This window comes from Sardina pilchardus, chromosome 17 (genome assembly GCF_963854185.1).
Source record: "Sardina pilchardus chromosome 17, fSarPil1.1, whole genome shotgun sequence".
Classification (NCBI taxonomy): domain Eukaryota; kingdom Metazoa; phylum Chordata; class Actinopteri; order Clupeiformes; family Clupeidae; genus Sardina; species Sardina pilchardus.
The window spans coordinates 20,400,795-20,427,540 of record NC_085010.1 but is presented as its reverse complement, the minus strand read 5'-3'; the positions used below and the strand labels follow the sequence as shown (position 1 = coordinate 20,427,540).

The window sequence follows — 26,746 nt, the reverse complement described above, 5'->3', positions numbered from 1 at the left end:
AAAGGGTCCCCCCCCCCCCCCCAGATATACTCGGTAAGTGACTTAGGCCACTTACAGAGCAGAATTGGAGTTGTCATAGCTACACGTTTCTCTCCTCACATCACATCACAAGTGAGCTACTGTGTGGGGGTAGCCTACTATATGATATTAATGGCGTCAGAGCAGAACACTGCTGCGTCCATGTTGGCTGTTGACAGTACTGTCCCTGACCCCCTGTCATGGCTGCCAGCTCAGCTGACTCACTTTATCCCAGAACGACCTGGTTGATGTGGAAGACAGAAAGAGAAAAGAGAAAGAGAGAGACACAGAGCCAGAGCGAGAGAGAGAGAGGTGTACTAGATACATGCATGATGTTGTTCCCCAGCAAACAATGGTTACCATGGAGAGAGATTGTGACATCATCACAAGTGTGTTCTCTCCACCCCCACCCCTTCTCCGATCACAGTCTTTTGGATTGGCCTCGGAAAAAGGCAAAATGACTTCTGAGAGCAGCTTGTTACATGCATTCATTTCCGTGTCATGGAAATGGCAACGCTAACATCCCTCCCCGCCATCCCCGACACTTTCCTTCACTGCTGTACTTAGTGCCTCTGCATCGAATGGGAACAGACATATTCCAAAACGACGCACAAAAACAACACAGAACATCCACTTTTTTTAGTTGTAGTATATAGACTTTATCATCATCTCACTCACTCTTGTTTCGTTTGATTTTTGACAGAAAAAAAAGGCAGAAAAATATATGGACTGCAGTGTAAAGTGACCAAATTAAATCAGCTAGGGGGTAGCTGCAAGGTTGATTCAGTTTAATGCCCATCCTGTTATCTCTCCCAGTAGTTTGTGACTCTTCCACAGGTGCTCCAACTACAACCTCAATCCATAGGATGAATACAGAGGGGAAATGTATATATTTCATATATTACGTAACCATTATTATACAGCTTCCAGTAAATAAGACTTCTCAGATGAAGACACTATTTAAATAGTAAGGGTTGTCCAGAAAGAGACAAAATGATTTCCTGATCATAAAATAGAAAGACGAACCACAAAAACGGAAAGGAGACAGATATAAAAAAAGAGAGGAGTTAGCGCACTATAGGCACTACAAGTAAAGGCAGCTCTATATGAGATGAGTGTGCACAGATATACAAAAAGAGGAGAAAAATGACATGGAACACACGGCAAGAGAGGTGTAGATGAGCAGCCTGGACAGGTCAAAGGTCATCCGCGTCCTGGAGCCTTTTTCTTTTCTTTTTTTTTTTTGTGAGACGAGAGGGTCAGCCGATAGAAACGAAATAAAATAAAACATAAAAGCAACTTGAACGCCATTATTTACAACACTATGCATTATTATGTACACGGTGGTCTCTCCTCTGGGGGCCTGCTTGTTTGCTTGGCTCGCACATTCACTGCACCCTGGAGGGAGTATTCTGAAGTGTGGTGGGGGGGGGGGGGTCAAGGGTGGAGGTTCAGGAGGAGGCCGTTAGATCCTATCGACGTTTCTCAGTCCGCCATCCAGCGTCAACGTTCCAAATCTGAGGAAAGTAGTTTTGGTTAATATCAGATATGCAGGATCGGTGTAAGTGTATCAACAAGGGTAACATAAAAACTGAACAAGGCAGATTTTCCCCAAAACCCTTCTTAATGCTATGTCGTTCGTAAGCTACACTTCAGCTTAAGTTGTACCTTAACCATTAGATGTGTTATATGAAATGTTTGGTAGCTACTGTACATACAGTACACTACTCACAAAAAGTCAGGGATATGCGGCTTTCAGGATGAACCTAAACTTCATTATAACCTTTACAGGTGAACTTAATTTGACCTTCTCTTAACTTTTGAATGTCCAACCGTTCAATGTTTCAGTACTTTCTGTACTGAAACATTAAATTTCACCCGAAAGCCAGATATCCCTAATTATTTGTGAGTAGTGTATACCTTCTGTAAGACTTACTTTGGAAAGGAGGTTCTGGAAGTTATTCCTTAACAGAGTTTTTGTGTAACACAAACATTTTAGAGCCTTAGAGCAAATGTTGTGTTAGTGCCTACAATTATAGTCCAAAATATGTGTTGCATGACATGTGGTTTAATAATAATTAAAAAAAAAAAAAACTTTCAATATCGTTTTTTCAACATTTGCATATTTATTGTGGATGTCAATGAGTTTGCTCATCACCTCCCTTCCTCTGACACACTAAACACTCATGGATGTGTGTGATCAACGTACCGCTCGAGGAAGTGATTGTTCTCTGCCAGCTCCTTGACCACGCCCTCCATCTCCTCCTTCAGCTTCTTCATTCTGCCATGACACATGAGGAGCAGGTCACTCAGAGACGCATTTCTGTCTGGCCAACAAATACTTCTGACGACAGCTTGCTAGTGATATTTTTAGCACTTTGTTAAGAATTTGTAAATGGGACAAAGAGAACACTCTGCTCTCTGAATTTTGTTCAGTTCCAAAGTTATATATAAAGTAAAGTCATATAAATAAAGAGAAAAACAGACCACCACAAATATACACATGGAAGGTACATTCTCGGGCCATTATATGTCCACCCAGACCATGTGAAGATCTTTGGTGCCAAAGATCACCACATCAGATGACACGTAACACAAACCACTTCTCAACACTTCATTAGTATAAACCATAGGTGTGATATTTCTGTCACTCTATTTCAGCGACTTCCTTGTTCATGAAATGTGAGACTCGCTAATTGCGCTTGCTAACTGCGGCTGGTCCCCCGGGGAGACTGACAGGCGTGGTGCATTGTGGGTACTCACCCGAGGGTCATCTCTACCAGCGTGCTCTGACTGAGATATGCCTGTGGCTTGATCCCGCCCGAGGTTAAGGGCATGATCTTCTGTGGTAACTGTTCCTGGAGCTGCCGAGACACACACAGGGAAAGATTTGTAAGACACACAGAGGAGTCAAGAGGAGACATTACATTTCAACAAGTCAAAGCTCAAGGTTAAGTGAGGTTGCAATTAAAGCAATGTAATTGTTAACGCTCTCTCTCTCCCTCCCACTTTAGACTTTAATGCAAATCCTCAGCCCACTCAAAAACAAATACACACTTATATACTTTTATAAACTAAAAAGAATGAAAAGACTATCTGAGACTAGAATACACATTATGGGTATAGTTAACATCTCCTCCAATTGGATACATGGGGAAATGGACACACACACATGCTGTACACACGTCATTCACACACACACGCACGCACGCACGCACGCACGCACGCACGCACGCACGCACGCACGCACACACGCACGCACGCACGCACGCACACACACACACACACACACCTTTGCACAGTCCACTGAAGGACACTTCCTGGGTGCACTCACCTTGTAGACGTGTTGCATGAGCATGGTCCCTTCCTGTTCCATGTTGATGAACTGGCCGTTGAGGGAGCTGAGCTGCTTCCTCACGTGGTACACCTTCCTGCAATCAAGCAATCACCACACGTGATTCAATCTAGCGGTCTTGCTTTCAGGACACTCACACACATTCAAACAAAAGCTCTCTCACCCCTGGCCACAACCACGCCCACTGCTTTCCCACAAATGGGATGTTAGGTGCTGGTAAATACGCACAAAGAGTACACAAACCATATAAAGCGTTATACATGCATGACACAAGCATACAACTTCATGCTAGAGGTCAAATAAATAAATAAACAAATAAACAAATATCTTAAGAGGAGGAGCAGGTTTCTGATAGATAAATAAAAGAGCTGGTTTAAAGTAATGAAGAGAGGAAATAGATTGGAGAGAGCTGGGTAGGTGGTTCCAGTCAGATATGGACCTTTCCATTGTAACGCATGTTGCCAAAATTCTTTAGAAATTCTAGGAACCATAAAGAAAGGATGCTCAATATGTCGTCAATTAAAAGGACGAACTATCTGGAATGAAAACTGAAATCAAACACACACAAACAAGAAATGATCAGCGTCCAGCACCATATTTACTGAACATTTCTGTAATGATTTGTTGTAGCTCTGTTCATTTCCCCAATATTAATTTCCTGTTTCTGTTTCATTTACTGTGTACATGTTGTGACTGTCATGATGGTCCTCTTAGCCAAAGTGAGAAATTCAGACCTCAATATTTAGCTCTGGAGATTTCCCGCCTGTAACATCTAACAAGAAATGATTGTGTTGATTTACGGAATATAAAATATTATTCTAAATATGCTTAATTGCATGCAGAGGGCCATCCACAAAGTTTAAACACCAAACACGTTTACAACGTTCACTGGAGCCTTTGCTGCCATTGTGCAGAGAAACGTGTACATCTGAGAGCTCTCTGCCTGATTGTGTCCTTCGACTAGGTAGAATGCTGCTACCGAAGCTCATTGTGATTCCAGGAATCAGGTAATGCTTTTAGAGGCAACTGAGTGCACTTCCTCTAGAACACTCCGTATGGGAGGACCAAGAGAACAGCTTCACTGTTAGCACACAACTATGGCATGGTAACACAATCTTGTTGCAGTCTGTCAGCAATGTTGATAGGGTGTGTGTATATGTGTGCATGTGTAGTGTGAGAGGATGTGTGTGTGGGATGGCTATGAAGAAACCTACTTTCAATTCCTCTAGGAAGGGTACGAGTCTATAGGGAAGGCAAGACTACAGTAGGGCAATAACCTCATAATTGAGGTGGAAAAGTTAACTGCCGCACGCTTTTAACTCCGACATTTCATAATCACATTCCCTTGGCACACGGTCACAGTGCATACTCTCTCTGCGAGGAACACTCTATTTACACAAACACAACTCGCTCTATCACCCTAGCTGAAGTCCCATTGCCACACACATACACACACACACACACACACACACACACACAGACATATCTGACTGATGACCCTCTACTCATACAAATTCACAGAGCGCACGTCAGCCTCGTCTATGCCACTGTTACCCGGGCAACGCTCAAGTAGCTCCTCAGAGAGAGAGGGAGAGAGAGAGAGAAAAAGGAGAGAGACAGAGAAAGAGAAAGAGAGAGAAGAAGAAGAGAGATAGATAGCAGTAGAGCTCGCCTCGCACACCTCTGTCTGTTAGTGACTGTGTGCTTCCACACACCTAACTCACTCCAACAGGGACAACACGTCTTGCCAAGACAGTACAGTACATTATGTTACAGCACAGCACAGCACAGCACAGCATTCAGTCCTCCTTTGAGCTCTTCAGGTATAGCATTCCACATAGTAATCTTACAGTCCTCGAACAAAGAAACCCTCAAGTAGTGAATTGGAAGAACTTCTGCTACACTTACATAGACATTACTGCTAGTGCACTGCTGTTACTGTTAAATGTACTAGTATGGACTATTAAATATTATTACCTGTTATTGATGCGATTATTATATTGGTTAGCCTACTAAAATGTAGACACTATAGACACAACAGTAACAACGTATTACTAAAGAGATTAATTACTGCACATGAGCATTTTTACAGTTTAGTAAGTGGTGAACAATTATCTGAACATACTGGTGAGACACATTATTGAGATGTACAACGTTCATTTAACGGCAGCCATTTTGTGTGCTGTTGCTGGAAGGTAAGAGATGCAGTCTGTCGTTACCTCATCCATTCTTCACTCTTGGAGATGAAGAGCCGGTACTTCATGGCGCACTCCTCTGTAAATAAGGCTCGACCTTTCGTTGCGTGGAGCACCAGCTTCTGTCTGGAGACGGCACAGGACAAAAACACATTAGCAAAATGCCTGCTTAATGTAAGAGATGAAGTGCATTTTGTTTTTTTTTTCTTCTTTCAGTCTGTATACAAGAGCCAGTATTCTGAATGTAACCATGCAACAGTGAAAAAATGAAGCGTTAATAATGTGTCATACTTGTCAAATTTATGGATCTGTTCTTCGTTGTAAGGGAGACCTGGAGGACATAACAAACATGTATGAGCAAATATGCCCCAACACAGTCATGTCAACAATGCATATTGTAACAATGTGGAGGAACTTTAGCTGGCTGCTCCCTTTCAGTCTAATAACATTTCTCCTGTGAGCTGGCTTTTGTCATTCATTAATATACTTGTGTTTATGGCATTTAGCATGTGTCATTTTTATCCAAAGCGATACAATATTTGAAAAATAATAGGGACCAATGCCACTGATGATTATACCAGTATGTGAATCAGCATTAAAATGGGTTCAATGATGTCAAGGAATCTTTCTGGGTACGAGTGTGTGGGTGATCGTAGTGTGATTCAGAGTCGCTTGACATCACCGCTTTTCATGCGGGACCTTCACAATTTGCCATTCCGTCTCCAGACTGGAGTGTTCCTACGGCTACGTGTGTGTGTGTGTGTGTGTGTGTGTGTGTGTGTGTGTGTGTGTGCTGCACGGCTGCCAAACAGCCGAGTGTGGGCCCAGTGTGGGCCGAGTGTGGGCCGAGTGTGGGCCGAGTGTGGGCCGAGTGTGGGCCGAGTGTGGGCAGAGTATGGGCAGCTCTAGTTCTGCATGTTTAGCCCGTTACTCACGTCGCTCTGCCTTGTCCTTCTTGAACTGGTGGTAGATGGCAGTGATGGCGTCCAGGAGGACCTTGATCTTCTCCACGCTGAGGACAGACACCAGGGAGACACTCAGCATATAGACTAGCCAAAATTACCCAATATTAGACTAACAGCAAACACCTTTATTCTGACTGACTCATATAAGCCCTTTTCTCTGTCGTAGCAGACATCTGCAGACGTACTATGTAAGACATGAGAGGAAGGACAAATGAGGCTTTTCCAATGCATGGCATCAGCTCCACTCGACTCGACTCGCTTTTCTTGGCTTTCAATGAGCAAAAAAAACGATACCTGGCACCTGGTACTATTTTTGATGTCACCTCCGTTGAGGTTCCAATCGAGCTGAGCCGGTACCAAAGGGTGACGTTAATGACATTACAGTTGTTTTCTTCAGCGTTACTATGGCAATCGGCTAGCTTATGTGGGCACTTTGTTGCAGTGGAAAAAGAACACCCGGTACCAAAATCGGGTAGAGCTTATACCATGCAATGGCCCCAAAAGACTCTCGTATGTGATGTTTTGCAAAAATGGCCACAAGAAAGGGAGATTTCTTATGGTTAGTGTCTGTTCTTTGGTTTTCTTTTGGTTCTTGACAAACAACAGAATAGGGAAGCCTTACTTGCGGTCGTGGGGGTGTGTCCCCACTTGCTGAGTCCAAGCGTCTGTTAGCATGCCTCCAGGGAGGAACTTATTCTTGATGTCCTGCATCGACTGATCCATATTACTCAGCGAACTTGAGAGCTACACACACACACATACACACACACACACACACACACACACATACACACACATACACACACAAACACACACACACACACACACACACACACACACACACACAAAAGAAGAGCTGTCTTTATATGATGCTCCAGAACTCTGAGTCACTTCCATAGAGGCCCTGAGGCAGACGTGAGCTCAGCACTGCTGGCATCGTCCTCTCTGACTTCATTTGTGCAAATGTATCCTTTACAATTATCTTCACTCTTTTTAGGGGACAGTCTGCAGTTCTGCTAAAAGGTTGTTGTTGTTGTACATTTGAGCTCGACAGCTCATCAAATTCCTTTTCCTTTCCGTGATCCTGAAGCATCATGTTTGGCTGGAACTGCCTTGGACCGAGCCAATTTGTTTCCTATTTACAGAGTCAAGACACCTGAGTCTTTATTTGGTGCTCCCTCTCTCTCACTCAGTCACTCCATCTCACTCAGTCACTCAGTCACTCAGTCACTCAGTCACTCAGTCACTCAGTCACTCAGTCGAAAATGACTAGAGAACTGTTTGCTGAGTTAAAATGGCATTGGAATGGCAGATTGTCCCGTTGAATGATAAATAGAAGCTGGCGGAGGAACTTACTCTCAGGACTTTTTTGTGCATGTCAGAGATTTCATCATATTCTGAAGACACCAAGTTGGCCTGCATCAGTATTTCATAGCTGGAATATAGATAAGAGAGACACAAACAAGGCACGGTGAAATAACTCTAAAGCTGGCCCCAGCCGTGGCGCGACTGGCTGGGGCACCTGCACCGCACGCCGGCGACCCGGGTTCGATTCACGCCCCGTGGTCCTTTCCGGATCCCACCCCTACTCTCTCTCCTGCTCGTTTCCTGTCATACTCTCTACTGTCCTGTCCAATTAAAGGCGTATAAAGCCCAAAAAAATAATCTTTAAAAAAATAACTCTAACGCTGATAGTAACCCCTGAAATCTCAGCCCATAATCCTCCTGGGTAAACACCCCTCTACTGTTCCTTAGCTGTAAAAAGTAGCGGCTATATCAACTGTTGTCAGAAACTATTTCTATTTTGCATTTACAGATTTCTATTTCTACAGCTGCACCAAAAGAAAAAGAAATGTCTTGTACTGCTAGTGCTGCTTGCTAGGCAACGATCACAATACAAGAGCTGTGAATCACTCACAGCTGTTCGGTCTTCTCCAGAATCTGGTTGCAGAAGTTGCACATGTGAAACACCTCTGCTTTCTTGTGGGCGGTTTCATTAAAGTCCTCCTTCATCAATTCTCTAGGATGAAAACAAGGCCAAAGCATGTTAAGTATGAAGGCCACATACAGTATACAGTGAGATGCTCATCTTCTTGATGTCAGGGTTATTAGCATGGGTAGTGTTACAAAAGGTACACCTCAGTGTGTGTGTGTGTGTGTATGTGTGTGTGTGTGTGTTTGAGTGTGTTTATTTGTGTGTGAGTGTATGTATGTGTGCACTCAAGTATGTGCGCAATCAATAGCAATCTAAAAACATATGTACAGTCACATTCATATTAATTATATTAATTACATGTTCATAAACATTTCTGGCGGTTAGTTGGTTTATTCATGTACTCACATCAAGCCTCTGACCCCCTTTCTGACCAGTTCCTGATAAACCAGGAGCGACTCTGACGTTTTCCATAAATGGCCAACATCGCCTGCAAACGTCTGGAGAAGAAGACACAGGATTGGGATTTTTGAAAGGATTTGATGACAAGCACAATTACACATCATGTCAGTTCAGACGGGACATTGTGTGCTTATGAGTGCGTGACGCATCTCTATTAAAATTTCTTCTGACAGCAAGAGTCTCGTCCTACTATGCCAAAATTCAAATGTAACCTTTCACGAAGCATTCGACACTAATCTCCGAGAGATATCAGGAACACACTGAACTGTTATGAAGGATAATAGTTATAGACAGACAGGCCCCCAAAAATACTGATGAAATAATAAGGGACATTAACATCATCCACATCTTTTGGAAAGAGAATTGAATGACATGCTTCAGCTACTTGAAACCCATTCATGCCATGGGCCTTGTCCACCTACCCCTCTCTCTAAGAGCAACCCTTCTCATATCAGCCAAAAAAAGGAAAGGGGCTTAAATCAGTATTCCACCATTTTGCGCCATTGTTTGCAGCCCGTGCGCTGCTTCATTTCGAGCCTGCTGACCGGCTCGGTGTGGGAGAGCTGAGTGGCTGGAACAATAGCATGTGTACCACGCGTGCCTTGCTAGTGAGAGACACACATGATAGTCAGGCCTCTTCTGATCTCCAAATGAGGCTGCCACTGCTATTACTGTTGGTGTTGTCTGCGTTTGTTGATGTTTCTTTATGCAAACACAGTTTTAATGAAGGCTCAGGGCCCTCAAGAGCTCATGTCACTGTGACTCACCCTCACTAAATGAGAGCAAAGATCATTACAGGGAACAGGGATGTTAGCGATATTATCATATCAAGTAACTGCTGGAAGGGAGGGGGGGAGAGCGGGGACCAAAAGGCTGTTTTTGCTTTTGTGGTGGTGTTTTCGTGGGTTTAGTATTAATAGGAAGAATCAGTGTGACAGTCACTTAACAAACAACAACCGATCTATTGATTAACTAAACCAGTGATGCCAAATTTGGGGCCTGCCTTCGATATTTGGGGGGGGGGGGGGGGGGGGTTTGGCCTGCGCTCAGGTCAGAATTCCATTCTGCCTCAACGCTCTATTGACTCAAAGATTGGTTGCAATTCACTATCTGACCACAGTTTAACATTGTTTTAGATGGGGTGTTGTGGGGGGCACTATTGAGCTTCTGTCAAGAGTGAGGAGGGCTGAGGAGAAGCTAGTAGCTAATATAATCTGAATTGTCCAATTGTCATTGCTCAATGAAATCTATTTGTATTACTATTTACTAAATGTGTAATTCACTGGGTTGTCACATAGAAATTAGAGCCACATATCTCATACTCATCGCCGACGAAGCACCGCTAGCTAGGCGCAAAGTTCTCACGTAGCAGTCTTGTAAACTCCCAACTTCTAGATTCGACTGGAACTTCACGGGAGAACTTTGCGCCTAGCTAGCGGTGCTTCGTCGGCGATGAGGCTGAATATAGTTCCAAGTAAAGATCTGCCCAGGTAATAGTCTCGTTCGATTTTGCATTATGATTTGTACTCGTTTTGAACACACGGCTCCCAAGATATATTTAGAAAAAAATGTAGACGTCTCGGTCACTTTTTTGGAGGACGTGCTCACTGACACCCTTCATCTACAGCAACTGTGCTAAGCTAAAGCTAAAATCGCTGCTCCCAAAGCAGGAGAATGCCCGGACGGATTTTAACCGGGTTTTTTTCACTGTTTTAACTCTGGGGGTGACCGAGACTAGCTTAATTTCATTTTTGGGTGGCGTATTCCTTTAATATGTTAAACTTCAAATGTTGCCCAAATGTTTTTAAAAATGTGGTTTCCAGTTAAATATATATATATATATAATTCCTGAAAAAAAGATTGTTCTGAAGAATGTGTCAATTTGTCTCATAGAGGCATGTTGCGTTCTATATTAATTATGAATTCATATTGGTGCAAATAATTTTTCTCCAAGACACAGAATTGCTGCATATGCTTTTCTTCAAAGATCTGAATTGCTTCAGATACACCGTATATTTCTACTACTTTAAAACAGCCATATAGTCATTTCATGATATTGATACAAGTACTGTACGCAGTGCCTAGACAAAACACGGTACAGAGTAGTGTTTTTATTTCTTAAAAAATAGTCTACCTTTTATAGAATGTTAATTTTGCTAACTTTTTTGTCAACGTTTTGTCCCGCGACCCTCCACCCGGATCCCTTTTTGCCCTTTGGCCCTCGAAGAATGTGAGCACCCTTGAACTAAACTGATGTTTGGGTCAGTTGCATCTCCATCAGAGTATCTTTGTTATAGAAAGCACAACATATAGAGCAGTGGTTCTCAAACTGTGGTACGGGTACCACTGGATTCTCTGTTGTGGTACTCTGGGAGTCTCCAAGATGTTTTATTTCATGAAGACAAAATAATCACTTCAAATGATATAAAAAAAAATATATGAGGAAAAATTGTTCAATTTCTAAGTAGTGAAAACTAGTTAAACTTCTTGAAAAACAAACAAAACAACACAAAATATGCAACGCAAAGTAAAATGTATAATATATTTAAATTGGCCTAAGCTACTGTATTTTAATGCTGGTCATAATGGTGGTACCTGGAAAGCCAATTGTTCTCTGAGGTGGTACTCAATGTGAAAAGTTTGAGAACCACTGATATAGAGCATCACCGTTTAAACAGTGTTTTCACCGCTTACCTTGGCGTAGCTGGCATCCAGATCCAGGTCATAGCGGGGCTGGACTTTGGGTGGGCTGGCTGAAGACAGACAAACAAGCGAAGTTAGCGCGTGTGTGTGTGTGTGAGAGAGAGAGAGAGAGAGAGAGAGTGTGTTTTAAAACATGTCATTTTGCCCTCTACATCAGGTCCGGGGGTTCAGGGAGCTCAGGTTGCTAGGCAAAGCTGTAGCATCAGATCACCGTGACATGACTCTGTGCTCCACAATATGGATAAACACCAAGAACGATAACGATAACGATAACGATAAATAAATATCGCTCTCGTTAATATGAATGAATATGAACGTTCACACATAAACTATAACGCTAACGACATGAAGAACGATATCGTTGTTGATCACTTTCAGAGCGATTTTGAGAACGATAAAAAGCTAACAGCCAATCAGAAGTTGGCATCACTGGTTTAGTTAATCAATAGATAGTATTTTAGCCATCACATTCATTAACATGAGGAGAGACTTTTCTTATCGTTGGCCAGTGTGGACGCTTTTATCGTTATGGTTATAGTTATCGTTATCGTTATCGTTCTTGGTGTTAACTTCCTAGACTTTCAGTAGAGCTAAATCATTCCGAATGCACTTCATTCCACAAATGCACACTAGTCTAGAAAGGTCTGTGGTTTCGAAGAAGGAACTAAAAGAGAAGTAAGTGGTTGTGTTTTTTTCTCTTCAAACCAAACAATGAATGTGTCTTCCCCAATTAAAAGTTATAATTTTTCACAAAAAGGTGTGCAAAGGTATGCCAAATTCACAAATTCACAATAAATATTGAACTCATTCATATTTCAAATGGCTCTTAGATTTGATTTAGACCAAATGAACAGTGTGTCTGAATATGTCAAAACTCCCAGTCTTCACAGATGAAGAAACACAAACATACAGCCCATCTAGATAAATACAAAATCAGTCTTAACAGATGAAGAAACGCAAACATACAGCCTATCTAGATGAATCCAAACTCCCAGTCTTCACAGATGAAGAAACGCAAACATACAGCCTATCTAGATAAATACAAAATCAGTCTTAACAGATGAAAAAACGCAAACATACAGCCTATCTAGATGAATCCAAACTCATGGTCTTCAAAGATGAAGAAACGCAAACATACAGCCTATCTAGATGAATCCAAACTCACGCACGGTCTTAACAGATGAAGAAACGCAAACATACAGCCTATCTAGATGAGTCCAAACTCACGCACGGTCTTAACAGATGAAGAAACGCAAACATACAGCCTATCTAGAATAGATGAATCCAAACTCACGGTCTTCAAAGATGAAGAAGCACAAACATACAGCCTATCTAGATGAATCCAAACTCACGGTCTTCAAAGATGAAGAAACACAAACATACAGCCTATCTAGATGAATCCAAACTCACGGTCTTCAAAGATGAAGAAACGCAAACATACAGCCTATCTAGATGAATACAAAATCAGTCTTAACAGATGAAGAAACGCAAGCATACAGCCTATCTAGATAAATACAAAATCAGTCTTCACAGATGAAGAAACGCAAACATACAGCCTATCTAGAATAGATGAATCCAAACTCACGGTCTTCAAAGATGAAGAAACGCAAACATACAGCCTATCTAGATGAATCCAAACTCACGGTCTTCAAAGATGAAGAAACGCAAACATACAGCCTATCTAGAATAGATGAATCCAAACTCACGGTCTTCAAAGATGAAGAAACGCAAACATACAGCCTATCTAGAATAGATGAATCCAAACTTACGGTCTTCAAAGATGAAGAAACGCAAACATACAGCCTATCTAGAATAGATGAATCCAAAATCACGGTCTTCAAAGATGAAGAAACGCAAACATACAGCCTATCTAGAATAGATGAATCCAAACTCACGGTCTTCAAAGATGAAGAAACGCAAACATACAGCCTATCTAGAATAGATGAATCCAAACTCACGGTCTTCAAAGATGAGGCCGACGGTGTTGACCAGCTCGCGGCTGACCAGCATGATGGGGTTGTCGCGTGACGTGGGGGGGAAGGTCTGGGCCTGGCGGTTGGGGTCCAGGTTGAGCCGGCGGCCCTCGTACAGGAACTCTTGCAAGGCGGGGGTGTGGATGCCAGTCCATCTGAAGAGAGCATCCTGGAACAGGGTGGCTCTGTAGGGGGTGGGGGGGTGAGGAGGGGAGGGGACAGGGTTCCAGTCTTTCACTTGCAGCAATTTCCCGCATATAAGTCGCTTTATGTATAAGCCGCAGGACAGTGTTTTATGCAAGATGAAAGAAACAAAACCATATTAACACCATATTAACTGCCCCTCTGTATTAATCTCATAGCTGAATACATTTTGCACAATCAATGTATAAACCGCGGCTTAATAGTCAGGAAATTACGGTACATGTTTCCACAGACATGTACATTTCTATCCCTTTTTTTGTCTCTCTGCATTTTATTTCAATATTTTTACCATATTCACTCTTTTCCTATCAATTCATCTCCATTATTACTATTATTTGTTAATCACTGTTATCGCCATCATGTTCATTATCTTTACCTGACACTTTATTAATGTTGACATTATTAATGACAACAAAGGAAGACAGGGACATATGAAACAAGCCAAGGACACTGTAGTCAAGTCATTAATTCATGTGAAGTGATGTAGCTTTGCTATCAGTTCCGATGCCAGAGACCATGTACAGATGTTTTATGGAGAGCAGCAGCTCCTCATTCTGGCCAACCAAGGAATTAACTGAAAAATGTAACATGTAAAATGGTAAGATCTGTATCAATAAGTGCTCTGATGATAAACCACTATCTGTATCAATAAGTGCTTTGGTGTTACTTACAGTGTTAAAGGCTCTGTGGGAACTGAACTAATTAAATCTTTACAGTGTCTCATAACAACATAAAGAGTTCTACCAAACAATGTGAGTGAAGCAAATCATTTACTTTATAGATCTGACACAAAGTTTTTTTTTGCTTGGTTGCTGATGTAAGGGCACTAAACAAGACCAAGGAAGTCTGGGAAATGTACAGTAATTTCCCGCATATAAGAAGCATTGTGTATGAGCCGCAGGACAGTGTTTTATGCTAGTTAAAAGAAACAAGACCATATCAACACCATATTAACTGGCCCCCTGTATTAACCTCATAGCGGAAGAAATTGAGCAAAATCAATGTATAAGCCGCGGCTAATAGTCAGGAAATTACGGGTAAGGGCACTAAACAAGACCAAGGAAGTCTGGGAAATGTACGGTAAGGGCACTAAACAAGACCAAGGAAGTCTGGGAAATGTAGTCGTATCCAGCCTGGCGTGGCAGCACTCACGTGTTGTATTTGTGGATGTAAATATGGTGCAGCTGGGCTTGCTGCAGGCTGAAGACGTAGACCACCATGCGGTGCAGGATGTCGCTGGTCTCGGCGAAGAACTGGTCGAAGCCCCAGCACTTCTCCTGGTCGGCCTCCAGGATGTTGGCCAGCACCGGGGTCAGAAGGCTCTGCAGTCCCCTGGGGGGGGGGGGAGTCCGGACAGGTCAGAGTCAGAATCAGACACAGCGCTGCCATTATTCTCAGTACTAGGAATCCTGATAAACACTAAATCAATCATTCGGGGGGAAAGTCCCAGATGTTGCAAGTCTTTCCCATTACTCATTCCCAATAGCGATGTTGGCTAACTGGAAAACAGACTAAATGAGTTATCCACTTTTGATTTTTTTTTTTTTTTATCTAATCTAAGTATATTTATGAATCTATTTCTACCTGTGTGTGTGTGTGTGTCTGTGTGATTTATATCAATATATGTCTACCTGTGTGTGTGTGTGTGTGTGTGTGTGTGTGTGTGTGTGTGTGTGTATGTACAGTATGATGTTCGATGTGTGATTTATCAATCTATGTCTACCACTGTGTGTGTGTGTGTGTGTGTGTGTGTGTGTGTGTCAATCTATGTCTGCCTTTGTGTGTGTGTGTGTGTGTGTGTGTGTGTGTGTGTGTGTGTGTACATGTGTGCGTGTGTATGGGCATGTGTGTGTGTGTGTTTGTGTGTGTGTGGGAGGGGGGGGTGTACAGTATGTGTACAGTATGTGTAGTATAACATTAGAGTTTTACTTGGAGAGGCTACAGGACACGGGCATCTCTGAACTCCACTCAATCTTGCCGTTTTCAAACTTCTGTGTGTATGTGTACGTGTGTGTGTGTGTATGGGCATGTGTGTGTGTGTGTGTGTGTGTGTGTGTGTGTGTGTGTGTGGGAGGGGGGGGTGTACAGTATGTGTACAGTATGTGTAGTATAACATTAGAGTTTTACTTGGAGAGGCTACAGGACGCGGGCATCTCTGAACTCCACTCAATCTTGCCGTTTTCAAACTTCTGCTGCCCAGAGATGGTCCCTGACGGCTTCTCTGTGATGATCTTATACCTGCACGGTAAAACAAGGAACAGTGTCAAATGTCAATATAATAATTAAAAATATACAAGAATAAAGATAATATAGATAAATACTATGGTCAGTTTAAAACAAAGGGAAGAAGAATATACTGTAGGAAACACATGCATTCATTTCTCCAGGATAGGAATATCAGCCTCCTCTGCGTGAACTTCAATCTAACCCTACAGTATAAGGGAAACAGCGGAACGCTGAACAGCGGAACCCTGCAAACTGCTGCCTCTGGGGCAGGAGAATCGGAGTGTAATTCCACCTGAGACGTGGCAGAAAGTAGTCAGACGACATTCCGAAAGCCTACCGGATTTGATCCCTCTCAGTGGCCTGATTAGTGGCACAGGCCCTCTTCCTGCCACTCAACACTTCAGAGGAATTATAAACCTGAAATTCTACTCTCTCTCTTCTCTCTTCTCTCTCTTCTCTCTCTCTTCTCTCTTCTCTCTCTCATGCGCTGGAGTGACAATGCAATAATATTGCAATCGGAAAGAATGAGTAACAGCGCAGGGCAGGGCATTCAGGGCCTGTGTCACGGCTCATTCTGACGATTATACTACAGTAATGAGCTAGTTGAGTATGGTTATAGTTATGGTTATAGTTATGGTTATGGTTGCTTAGCAGACGCCTTTGTCCAAAGCGACATACAAAAAAAAATACAATAATTAAAAGGTAGCAGTTGATCAGACTAGTGTCGACTAATACTGTATAAAGTGTAAACTCAAGTCGTGAGGTTGAGGCAATTCTAATGCCGTAACTTAATAAAAGGGGCCATTGTGCTAAGGCCTTTTCCAAGATGTCCAGGTTTCCCACTCGTTCCCGCTCTACTGTACGTACATGACTTCCTTGTTCCGGCGCGGTCCCTCGAAGGGCCTGAAGGGCAGGCTGCCCGTGGCGGCGTGGTAGAAGGTGACGCCGATGCTCCACAGGTCAACCGTGGCACCGTACTTCTTCTGGTGGTCCTTCCGCAGCACGGCACGCTCGTACATGTCTGGGTGCTAGAGGGCACACACACACACGCACACACACGCACACACACACGCACGCACGCACGCACGCACGCACACGCGCACGAGCACACACACACACACACGCACGCACGCACGCACACAAAAATATGGGTAATTAGAGGGGAACGTTTAAAGAATTCTTTGTAAATGTTAACTAGTGTTTGACAGGCAGATAAAGGTTAGCGTCAATAACAAATGAACATAACTGATAAGACATTTGTCTCTCTTAGAATAATAAAAGAAATGACCCACTTCGCCCCACCCTGCCACTGTCATACTTCATACTTCACTACAACAATCCTGCAACATATCTTGTCACGTTAACTGATGTGCAAACACCGCTATGCAAACACTGTTCAACAAAACAGGGAAGTACGACCCTTGACCCCTGAGGCCAAATCTACAGCTGTGAAATACAGTACCCAGGGGCTCCGTCAGCAACCGGAGCTGAAACACACTTGTGTCCTTCACTCCGTATGCTAAGCACCATTTATGGCATCTCATAACATACTTTCAAAATGCAGCACCCAACACTAAATGTATAGATATACGTAGGGTGCCTCTCATTTAGCGTTTATACGTCCTCCCTTGCTCCTCGGGCCTCGATCCTCACTGATCTACATAAAGAAAGATAGACGAAGGGATAGACTATCATTGTTGCCGCCCCATCATTCTTTATAAAAATCAGTGAGGATCGAGGCCCGAGGAGCGAGGGAGGATGTATAAACGCTAAATGAGAGGCACCTATAGATATACATGTGATTAACATAAGTAATATATGTACAGAATGACTTATAGTACATTAGGATATTACATTATGATATAAATGTAACCAACTAAACTAAACCAACAGTTTACATTCAAATTGAGATTAAAGTGATAAGAGAATGACAACAGCATATATTGAACTTGGCAGCTGCCCAAAGAAAGCCTGGTTGTTTTGAACATACTGTAGGTCCAAAGGCCAGGAAATGAGAATATACTGGCAGTTAACTGCTGTAAGCTACCTTCTTCAAAAGATCTGATATGGGATAAATAGATGATTAACATTTGAAGAGTTCATTTGCAAAATTATGAAATAATGAAAGACAACTTAATCAAAGCGACCAAACTGCAGTGTGATTGATTACCTAGAATGCACAATAATAATAAAAAAAACCATGATTGATTGATGCATTTCTATTAGAAGGACCAGATATGAATGGAGGGAGCGAGTAGGACGGAAAGTTCTAGGTCGTGAGACAGAGGGTCAGTGAACCCAGGGGAGAATAGAAGAGCTGGGAAGAGGAAGAGCCGGTTGTCCAGCTCACCAAATATTCCTCCGTGCCGTACAGTGACACAAACTGCTCATCGTCCTCGAGTTCCCGGGCCGCCCCAAAGTCTGTCAGCTTGTAGACGGAGCGGCCGTCCTCCCCGATCACACGCATGATGTTCCCCGGCTTGATGTCTCGGTGGACGATGCCGTACTCCCGCAGGTGGTTCATTCCAGCCACTGGAACGGAGAGACCGTTAGTGAGCTAGGCATGGGATTAAATATAAGCTACCTGTATTATATTCAATTCTATTCAGTTGCTCTGGGGTAGTGCAGCGGTAGCGTCTCCTTCCCTGGGCCCAGTGACCACGAGTCTGTCCTGAGGTCATTTCCTGAGGTCATTCTCTCTTCCACTCATTTCCTGTGTACTCTCCACTACCACGTCTTAATATATTCATCTGTTTTTTGTTTACACTTGATTTCCTGAGATGTAAACTGATTTGTAAACAGTAGGGCATAGGATTTAACAGTAATTGCCGTGTCAGAGTGGGAATGGTGTCATTGACATGCCAATGATTCTCTAAAGATTCTTTGTCATGTAGAATGCTGAACACTGTTGACAGGCTATCCACAGGCATGTGTCAACTCATTCAACCCTGAATACTGAACTGACTGATCGGTATTCATTCCCTTACTGTGCACTGTAGGCAATCATCTAGACCACCACTATGCCTTTGTACTAGTCCAGTCAGAAGTTTAAATTATAATCAAATCACTGGGACTGCTGATGTTCAGAAATACCTCAATTTTAAAACATAATCCAACACAACACAACACAACACAACACAACACAACACAACACAACACAACACAACTCTCACTTAAATCAAGCACAAGTATTATTTTAATCTGGCCACCTCGATCTGAGGAGCAGGTCATGATCCTACTTCTTGCTCAAAAGGACAGTAATCTGGCGTATTTTCCATCCCAGCATAGCATACTACAGATTCTAGATCAGATGCTTTCATAGTGAACGCAGGGTTCAAAACAATGGAATAGTGAAATCATTCAACACAGGAAGGGGCTGGTTCTTTAAATAGGTCCTAGTCAAAGTGAAACCATTCTCCAAAAGTATTGTCCCAGTATTCTCCCAATCTACTGAATATACTATATGTTATGAATTAAGATATTTATCTTAATGATCTACAGCTAGTGTGGTTTGGTCGTATCATTGTATCATAAGTAACAAACATGACATTGAAGAATTGGATCCCGTACAAGCGTCACAATTATTCTCTCGATTATTCTCTCGTGATCTACTGTAGATCTCACTGAAGTGAGACATTTCAAAACATTGGGACGAGGAATGATATACACTACTACATCCCAATCTTTTGTGAATCGGAAAGGGAAAAAAAGTAGTAATGATAAGCAATCCAAAGGAAAGATCATTTAAAAAGCAACAACAACAAATGCCGTGGCAATAAATAACTGTCAAGTGTGCTTTGTTTCCTTACCAACATCCTGCAGCACGATGAGGAACTCATCCTCTGGTAGGCCATAGGCGTTAGAGGACTCTTCGAGCACAGTGTACAGGCTACCACAGGGACAGTACTCCATCACCAGCACCTTGTGTCGGGTGTTGGACTGGGGAATGGAGAGCGCACAGGTTTGACACAATAACAGGGGCAGGCCTGTGAAGATGAACCCTTAGAGTAGGGTCCATTTGGCCAGCCACTAGTCAAGTTGTGGATAATAACGTCCACTGTTAGCCTGGGATGCTTCTGACATATCCATTCAATAGGCTAGTACGTCTGCTGATGGAATAGCAATGTTCCATGATATCATATGTGTGGTTGACTTCTGCTTCATTCTCACTCCCATATGTAACTTTCAATTAAAGAGCAAAACAGTGAACAGTTCTCCTGTAAACTGATTTTGCATGTGAATTTCAAGACAACACAATGCGGAATGAAGCAAACATACATCTGCTTCATGATTGTTTGCAAATTGGTCTTAGACTACTAAGCTCATCCAGACTTAGGTGCTATTTTTATCGCTAAAATGCTTTGAGAATTACGCTTACTGGTTACTGAATAACTACCGGTATCACCACACGCACACACACACATACACAAACACACACACACACACACACACACACACACACACACACACAAAGGAAGTGCTGTTACAACATTGTCCAAAACAAAAAGACCAAAACCAATCCTCCCACACATAAGGTTGCTGCAGAGAGCAAAGGAAGAACAACACTCGCTGTGCAATGGTACACTGCCTGGCTTGCACATGTTTGTGTTGTGACTAAGGGAACTGCTTTCAATCCACGTTCCTCTCCAAACACTCGATACTCAACCTCAGTCATCAGCATAATTAGTCCAAAAGTACATATGGCAAAAGAAAGGAGATTTTTAATTAAAAAAATATTGAGAATGTGTTTCATCATAAGTTGTGAACATTTCATAAAAGCTCAATGTATTGAACTAGTAGCAAATGTGATCATATGATAGAGAGACCTTGAATGTGAAATCGTCAACGATGCTTGGAAACAGGTTACAGCAAATAATGGTCAATATTGTCAGGAAACTAGAGGGAAATGTACTACTCGTCACCAAGTGGGCTTTTCAAAACAGAACTAATGGGCAGCTATACATGTTGCATGCATATTGATATGATCTATGGTCAAAACATTTTGGCATGAAGTAATGGCATTCTTAGAAACATGGGCATGAGTAACCTTGCCAGTATCTCCACACTTATGCCCTCAGGGAGATAAAACAGAAATATGAAACCTAACAAAAAAAACTGTCTCTTTAGTCAGATGGTTAATACTGCAAGCGTTATACTGAGACATTGGAAATCACCTACACTCCAACCACCGCAAGAGTGGAAAGTTGCGAGTGAGACAGTCTCATAGAGGTTACGTAGGGGCATAGGGCCTGTGTGACATGGGGGATGTGAGATTACTTCATGGCTCAGCTGACTTCTCACAAGCTTCTCTATATGGTGCACAATATGAACACGTTGTTTAACATGTTTATACACCAAAACAAATTGATTACAAAAAGAAAGCGATCAACCTTGCTGAGCATTTGGAGAGTGTGAAAAACTAAACCAAAAGGTTTCAAAGTTAGCACAAGATACGCAGAATCCGTTCAAAACACAAGAAGATCACACCCACATATTAAAGAACCCACCCATAGTCTACAGTAAGATACACTGACGAAGGGTCTTTGTCCTGGCATCCACAAAGCTTGCATAGACTATGAAACAGCCCCAAACTCTCACCTCCTCCTCCACAGCGAAGAGCTTGACGATGTTCTTGTGGTTCAGCTTCTTCAGCACCTCAAACTCCCTCATCTGCACATCCAAGGGTCTCAAGAAACTCAAGTTGTTGAAGACCTTGACGGCATAGAGGTCGCCCGTTTTCTGCATGGGAGGGGAGAGGAGAAAGGACAAAAACAAACATGAGAACACAGAGAGGAGATGAACACAAATTATTTTATTAATAATTATATTTCAACTCCATACCTAGTCACATTTGTTTTTTGATGAACAGAGAGCAGTGCAAACAAAAACACGTTGTGCAAGTGTTTTCATTTACACTGCTCTCTGTTCATCAACCCATCATTAAAAAAAAAAACCATGTCATTTCTGAAATCACACATTTTCTAAGATCCTAAAAAATCCTGTTATTTTCCGTTTCAGTTTACAAAGCAACTTATGCTTCAATCTCAAGTAAAGGGCAGGGGCACAGGGCAGTACTAGTGGCATACAGCCATGAAGGGCTTAAGAAGTGAGCCAGGAGTGGTGGGGCAGTTATGGAGTGGAGTTGCGGGGCAGTTATGGAGTGGAGTGGCTGGCCCCAGCTCAGCTGCACGCATCGCAGGGACAGCTGAGCTGAGCGAGGCGCAGAGCAGAGCAGAGCAGAGCAGACTGCTGCACGGCACGCTGGGCCGCTGAGGGGGGAAATCCCCGGCTGTGGTGTGCTGGCAATTTGGGGCCCCGCAGGTCACATGACCCAATAACCCAGGAGCCAGAGCCAGGCACGCAGCCGTTGTAGCGCGCCGCGCGGGATGCTAATGTGCACTGCAAGTAAATGCCAGAGCAGATCTCTATCTTTGGCATTGCAAAATATAAAACAAACAGTGATTCTACAGAGATTGTTCTGGAATGTATGGCACTGTGACACCCACGGCTTCCAATGTATCAGTGTGATCCTAATTTGAAACGTCTTTTACACTACAACAGCAGTGCTTTCCCCATGAAGACTCAGTAGAAATAGGAAGAGGTGAGGGTGAATGTCAACATTTGACCAGAATGGTGCCATCAAATCATTTATGTAACTGTGCCAAATACCAAAATTAGAGATAAATATTACTGTAGGTCAAACTTCAGTGCTCCAGGGTTTATAGAAGTCATATGGATATGACTCAACAGCAACTAGGGCTACGCACACCAAAATAAGGCTGCATACTACGTCTGTGACTCATACAGAAAATACTACATTTTTCTCGAAGTTCAGAGGTCAGTACTTGTTCTACTTCGATATTCTCAACAGAACAAAGCAACATCTCTGTCTTTTAGCAACAACATGAGCGACAACATACAGTATATATGACCGTTCATACCTTGGCAAATCTAATCATGTGAATGACATTGCAAATACAGGTGTTCATTTCATGTCATTAGTGTTGCAACTAACTGGAAACTAAGGTAAGAAAAAAGGTTTTGTTTGGAGTGCTGCAAGGTGTAAATCCTTTTTGGCGCTCTTCGGTGCAGGGATTCCAGATATAGAGAATGAAAAGAGATCCGAGGCACTCAAAAGAATAGAATAGAATGGAATATATACTTTTTTGATCCCGTGAGGGAAATTAGTTTCTCTGCAGTTAACCCAATTTAACCGAATTAGTGAACACACAGCACACACACAGTGAGGTGAATCACACACTAACCCAGAGCAGTGAGCTGCCTGCCCAACCAGCGGCGCTCGGGGAGCAGTGAGGGGTTAGGTACCTTGCTCAAGGGCACTTCAGCCGTGGTGGACTGGTCGGGGATTGAACTGGCAACCCTCCGGTTACAAGCCCGAAGCCCTAGCCAGTACACCACGGCTGCAAATGATGCATATAAAAACGTTTCAGTTCAGAACTGCTCTGATGAAGGCCAGCTTGGCTGAGACGCGTAAGCAGCATGTTTAAGTAGTCTTAAATAAAAGTTTTTATATGCATCATTTTTGAGTGCTTCGGACCTCTCTTCATTCTCGATAACTGGAAACTCATATGTATTTATCCTTACAATTACAATTATAGACTATGATATACTTATAGAATATAATAATAATAATGATCATCATATATATTTATATAATATACTATAATTCTATCCAATCAGACTTATGCTGAGCTCTGTAGAAAGCCCTTGTGATAAGCTAATATCTATCTATCTATAATAATATAACACTCTAAGGTGGTTTTGTTGTGAAATATGAAGACACATAGCATTGCATAATAAAACCTAACTGCACATCATGACACTGTGGAATCATGGGTTCAGTCTTGGGAGGGTGACAGTGAAACAAATGCTACATTGACTTCCTTTGGGGCGAACAGAGAGTGAGCAGCTGCTGTATTCAAAATGGCACAAGTCAAACAAATTCAGAAGATGGAGAGGAGACAAACAATGAGAACAACAACTCAATCACAAACACATACACACACGTGTGTGTGTGTGTGTGTGTGTGTGTGTGTGTGTGTGTGTGTGTGTGAGATGTGTATCATAATTGTGAAAATGTCAAGCGCTGCAGCCACCAGAGAGCGACAAGCTGTGGTTTCCCGTCTGATAAACTGCCAAACTGTGGCAATGTCTCATCCTCTTCAAAAAATCAACCGCTCAAACACTTGCTATCTGATGCTGCTGGAGCACAACTAACCACACCAGTCTGCTTTGGGAGGACATGCTCCTGTTTCTGCGCTGTGAGTGCTTGTTGACCTACCTTGTGCCTGCCGCGGTAAACATTTGCAGTGGCCCCCTGACCCAGAAGGTCTGATATTAGCCACAGATAATTTGCTGTGCTTTGCATGATGACTTCAAATGCAACAGCTGGTGGGGGGAAAAAGCAGATACATAATTAAACATTATTCAATTCAAATAACTTTGTTTTTACGTGTAATTACACTTCATGTGTGAAATGCGTCAGTGCATACAGTACATGCATACAAATAAAATACACACAAAAAGATGTTAAAAAATTCATAAGTCTGATGGAAGCAGGCACAACGCTTGACGTGGCTCTTCTAGTCCTGACAGTCCTGAGATCTACGGTACCTCTGACCTGAGGTAAGGAGACAGTTGGCTTTGTAGAGTGTGAGTGTTGTCAAAGGCTATTTGAGTTCCTTTTAATGTAGTCCTTCTGTTGTAAATACTAACAAGTGATTCCTGCTCCAATCCAATTATTTTACTGCTCATTGTTATAATTTTGTTTAATGGGTTGCAATGAATATTGGATAGTGCACCCACCAAACGAGGCTGATTAATTAAAAGTGACTATGGATTCAATTAAACATTTGTAGAAAGCTGTTCGAAGGCTACAGATTGGTGGACCTGAGGTTGGTGCATTTTCCTCAAGAAGAAAATGGTTGCTGACAGTTTGTATAAATTGCTTGTATGTTTGGTTAGAAGGTGAGCTTGTAGTCAATTATTGACCCGAGGTATCTGTACGTCTCCACCCGAACAATTCCTCCTATTAACTTATATTTTCTTTCCCTCACGTATGTTGCAGTGTAGGGTTATTTGAGTGCTACAGTCAATTACACATCAGTCAATTAGTACTTTGTTCACGTCATTATATCCACGATATTCCGCAGCCAACAATGGGGGTCGCCATGACACCGAGACGGTTTTCTATTTCCGGCGAAGCTGCATTGTATCTGTTTTAACGTGACGGTTTACGGTGCTTAACATATCATAACGCATATAAAAGTCAACTTTTCTATTTTATATCGGTTATATGTGATGCAGTATATACATGCTGAGGGCAGAATTGTCAACATTTCGAAAGAAATCTAAGTTGAGGCATAACCTAGTTTGCTATGGAGAACGCACATGTTAACAGAATTAACGGAAGTTGAAAACAGTATCGTAACCATCGCAACGATACATATTTCCGGGTTAAGGAAAGAGGTGGATATTACATGACACAATTTTAAACAAGCGGTTGAATGAGATATAATTAAAGGTAGATCTTACTATTTCAACATACGGAGCTGTCCCAATGTTCAGTGCGATTTAAATCAGCCGACGTCACACCAGTGGGAAATTCCCCCCCGAGATTAAAAAGGCTTGCGTCCAACAACCTGGAACGTGTCGGGGCAACGTTTTAAAGCATTTCATGTCATCACAAATTGTGTCATATAAGAATACATATTTGATCCCAAGTCATGCAAAAAGAGTAACAACACTCAAGTTCAGTGTGCTAGCTAGCTAAGATACTGAAGGAGGACATCTAACATGTCAGATGATGAAGCTAACCATGAATGCTAACTACAGTATGAACTATAACCTATGGCTAGCGAAAATAAAAATCCTCTCCGACCAAGATTTAACACTTATGTTTCACAACACTCCACAATATGATTGCTTGAAGTAAATTATGACACTTAGGTCATCTGAGTTATGAGGACTGATACTGCTACTTATGCGTGATTTCTTGTTCATAACACAAGGCATTCTAGCTAGCTACTACATGCTGAGGCATTCGCCTTTTACTTTAAGGGAAAGCCTGTACGTACGCTACGTTCGCTTAAATTATAAGTTAACTTAGAAATACACAAGGTCTGTAATGCAACTGACATTTGGATAAATAATAGCTTTATATCAGATCATACTTATGTTTATTTCCTTACCCCGACAATGCCAACCTGTCTTCCGTTTTCTTATGTTGACATCATAGTCACGGGGTAGAAAATATTCAATCAGGACAGCAGGTCAAGGAAAGGAGGCGGGTCTTACGGGTCTTGATTCTGAACTAACATACCGAAACCATGCAGTAAGATATTAAAAACAAATTGGCAAGGCCTAGCCTATGTCAATCGACGTCTTATTCGTGTTTCGACAGTGAACGTTATTTATTTCGACATGACAGATTGTAGATCTTATCAGTACTTTATTTAATTCGATCGAGTTTACAATGTAACTTTGCCTAGGCTATGGGGCCTTGGTCACATAAACGTAAACGAAACTTAAGATGCGTTCTGTTAAATTAATAATTAGCCTACCCTTACTAGGCTTCTTCATCTCGACTCTCATAAATCTTATTTTTAGTGAAAAAGTGACTTATGCCATATTGTTTCGTAGGCCTACCTTGTCCGCTGATTAAAACATTTCAGAATAGGCGATTCAGCATT

General features: G+C 42.3%; 1 protein-coding gene across 2 annotated transcripts; it reads right to left on the bottom strand.

Annotated features, from left to right (window-relative positions):
• Window positions 1–791: 791 nt before the first annotated feature.
• Window positions 792–26,306, bottom strand: tbk1 (TANK-binding kinase 1). Of its 2 annotated transcripts, XM_062517772.1 has the most exons (22): window positions 26,246–26,306; window positions 25,590–25,696; window positions 24,337–24,443; window positions 21,633–21,773; window positions 19,844–19,973; window positions 18,385–18,566; window positions 16,902–17,062; window positions 15,936–16,046; window positions 14,961–15,140; window positions 13,590–13,789; window positions 11,623–11,681; window positions 8,875–8,966; window positions 8,452–8,553; window positions 7,890–7,968; window positions 7,156–7,277; window positions 6,504–6,580; window positions 5,860–5,899; window positions 5,593–5,694; window positions 3,353–3,449; window positions 2,782–2,882; window positions 2,228–2,299; window positions 792–1,535 (listed from the first exon to the last, which is right to left on the bottom strand). In XM_062517772.1, the coding sequence occupies exons 3-22, from the start codon at window positions 24,421–24,423 to the stop codon at window positions 1,484–1,486; spliced, it is 2,187 nt and encodes a 728-aa protein (XP_062373756.1). In that variant the 5' UTR covers window positions 24,424–24,443; window positions 25,590–25,696; window positions 26,246–26,306; the 3' UTR covers window positions 792–1,483. The 2 variants fall into 2 exon arrangements, with proteins under 2 accessions (XP_062373756.1, XP_062373757.1); XM_062517773.1 differs by lacking the exon at window positions 25,590–25,696 and having other exon boundaries at window positions 26,246–26,271.
• Window positions 26,307–26,746: the final 440 nt, after the last annotated feature.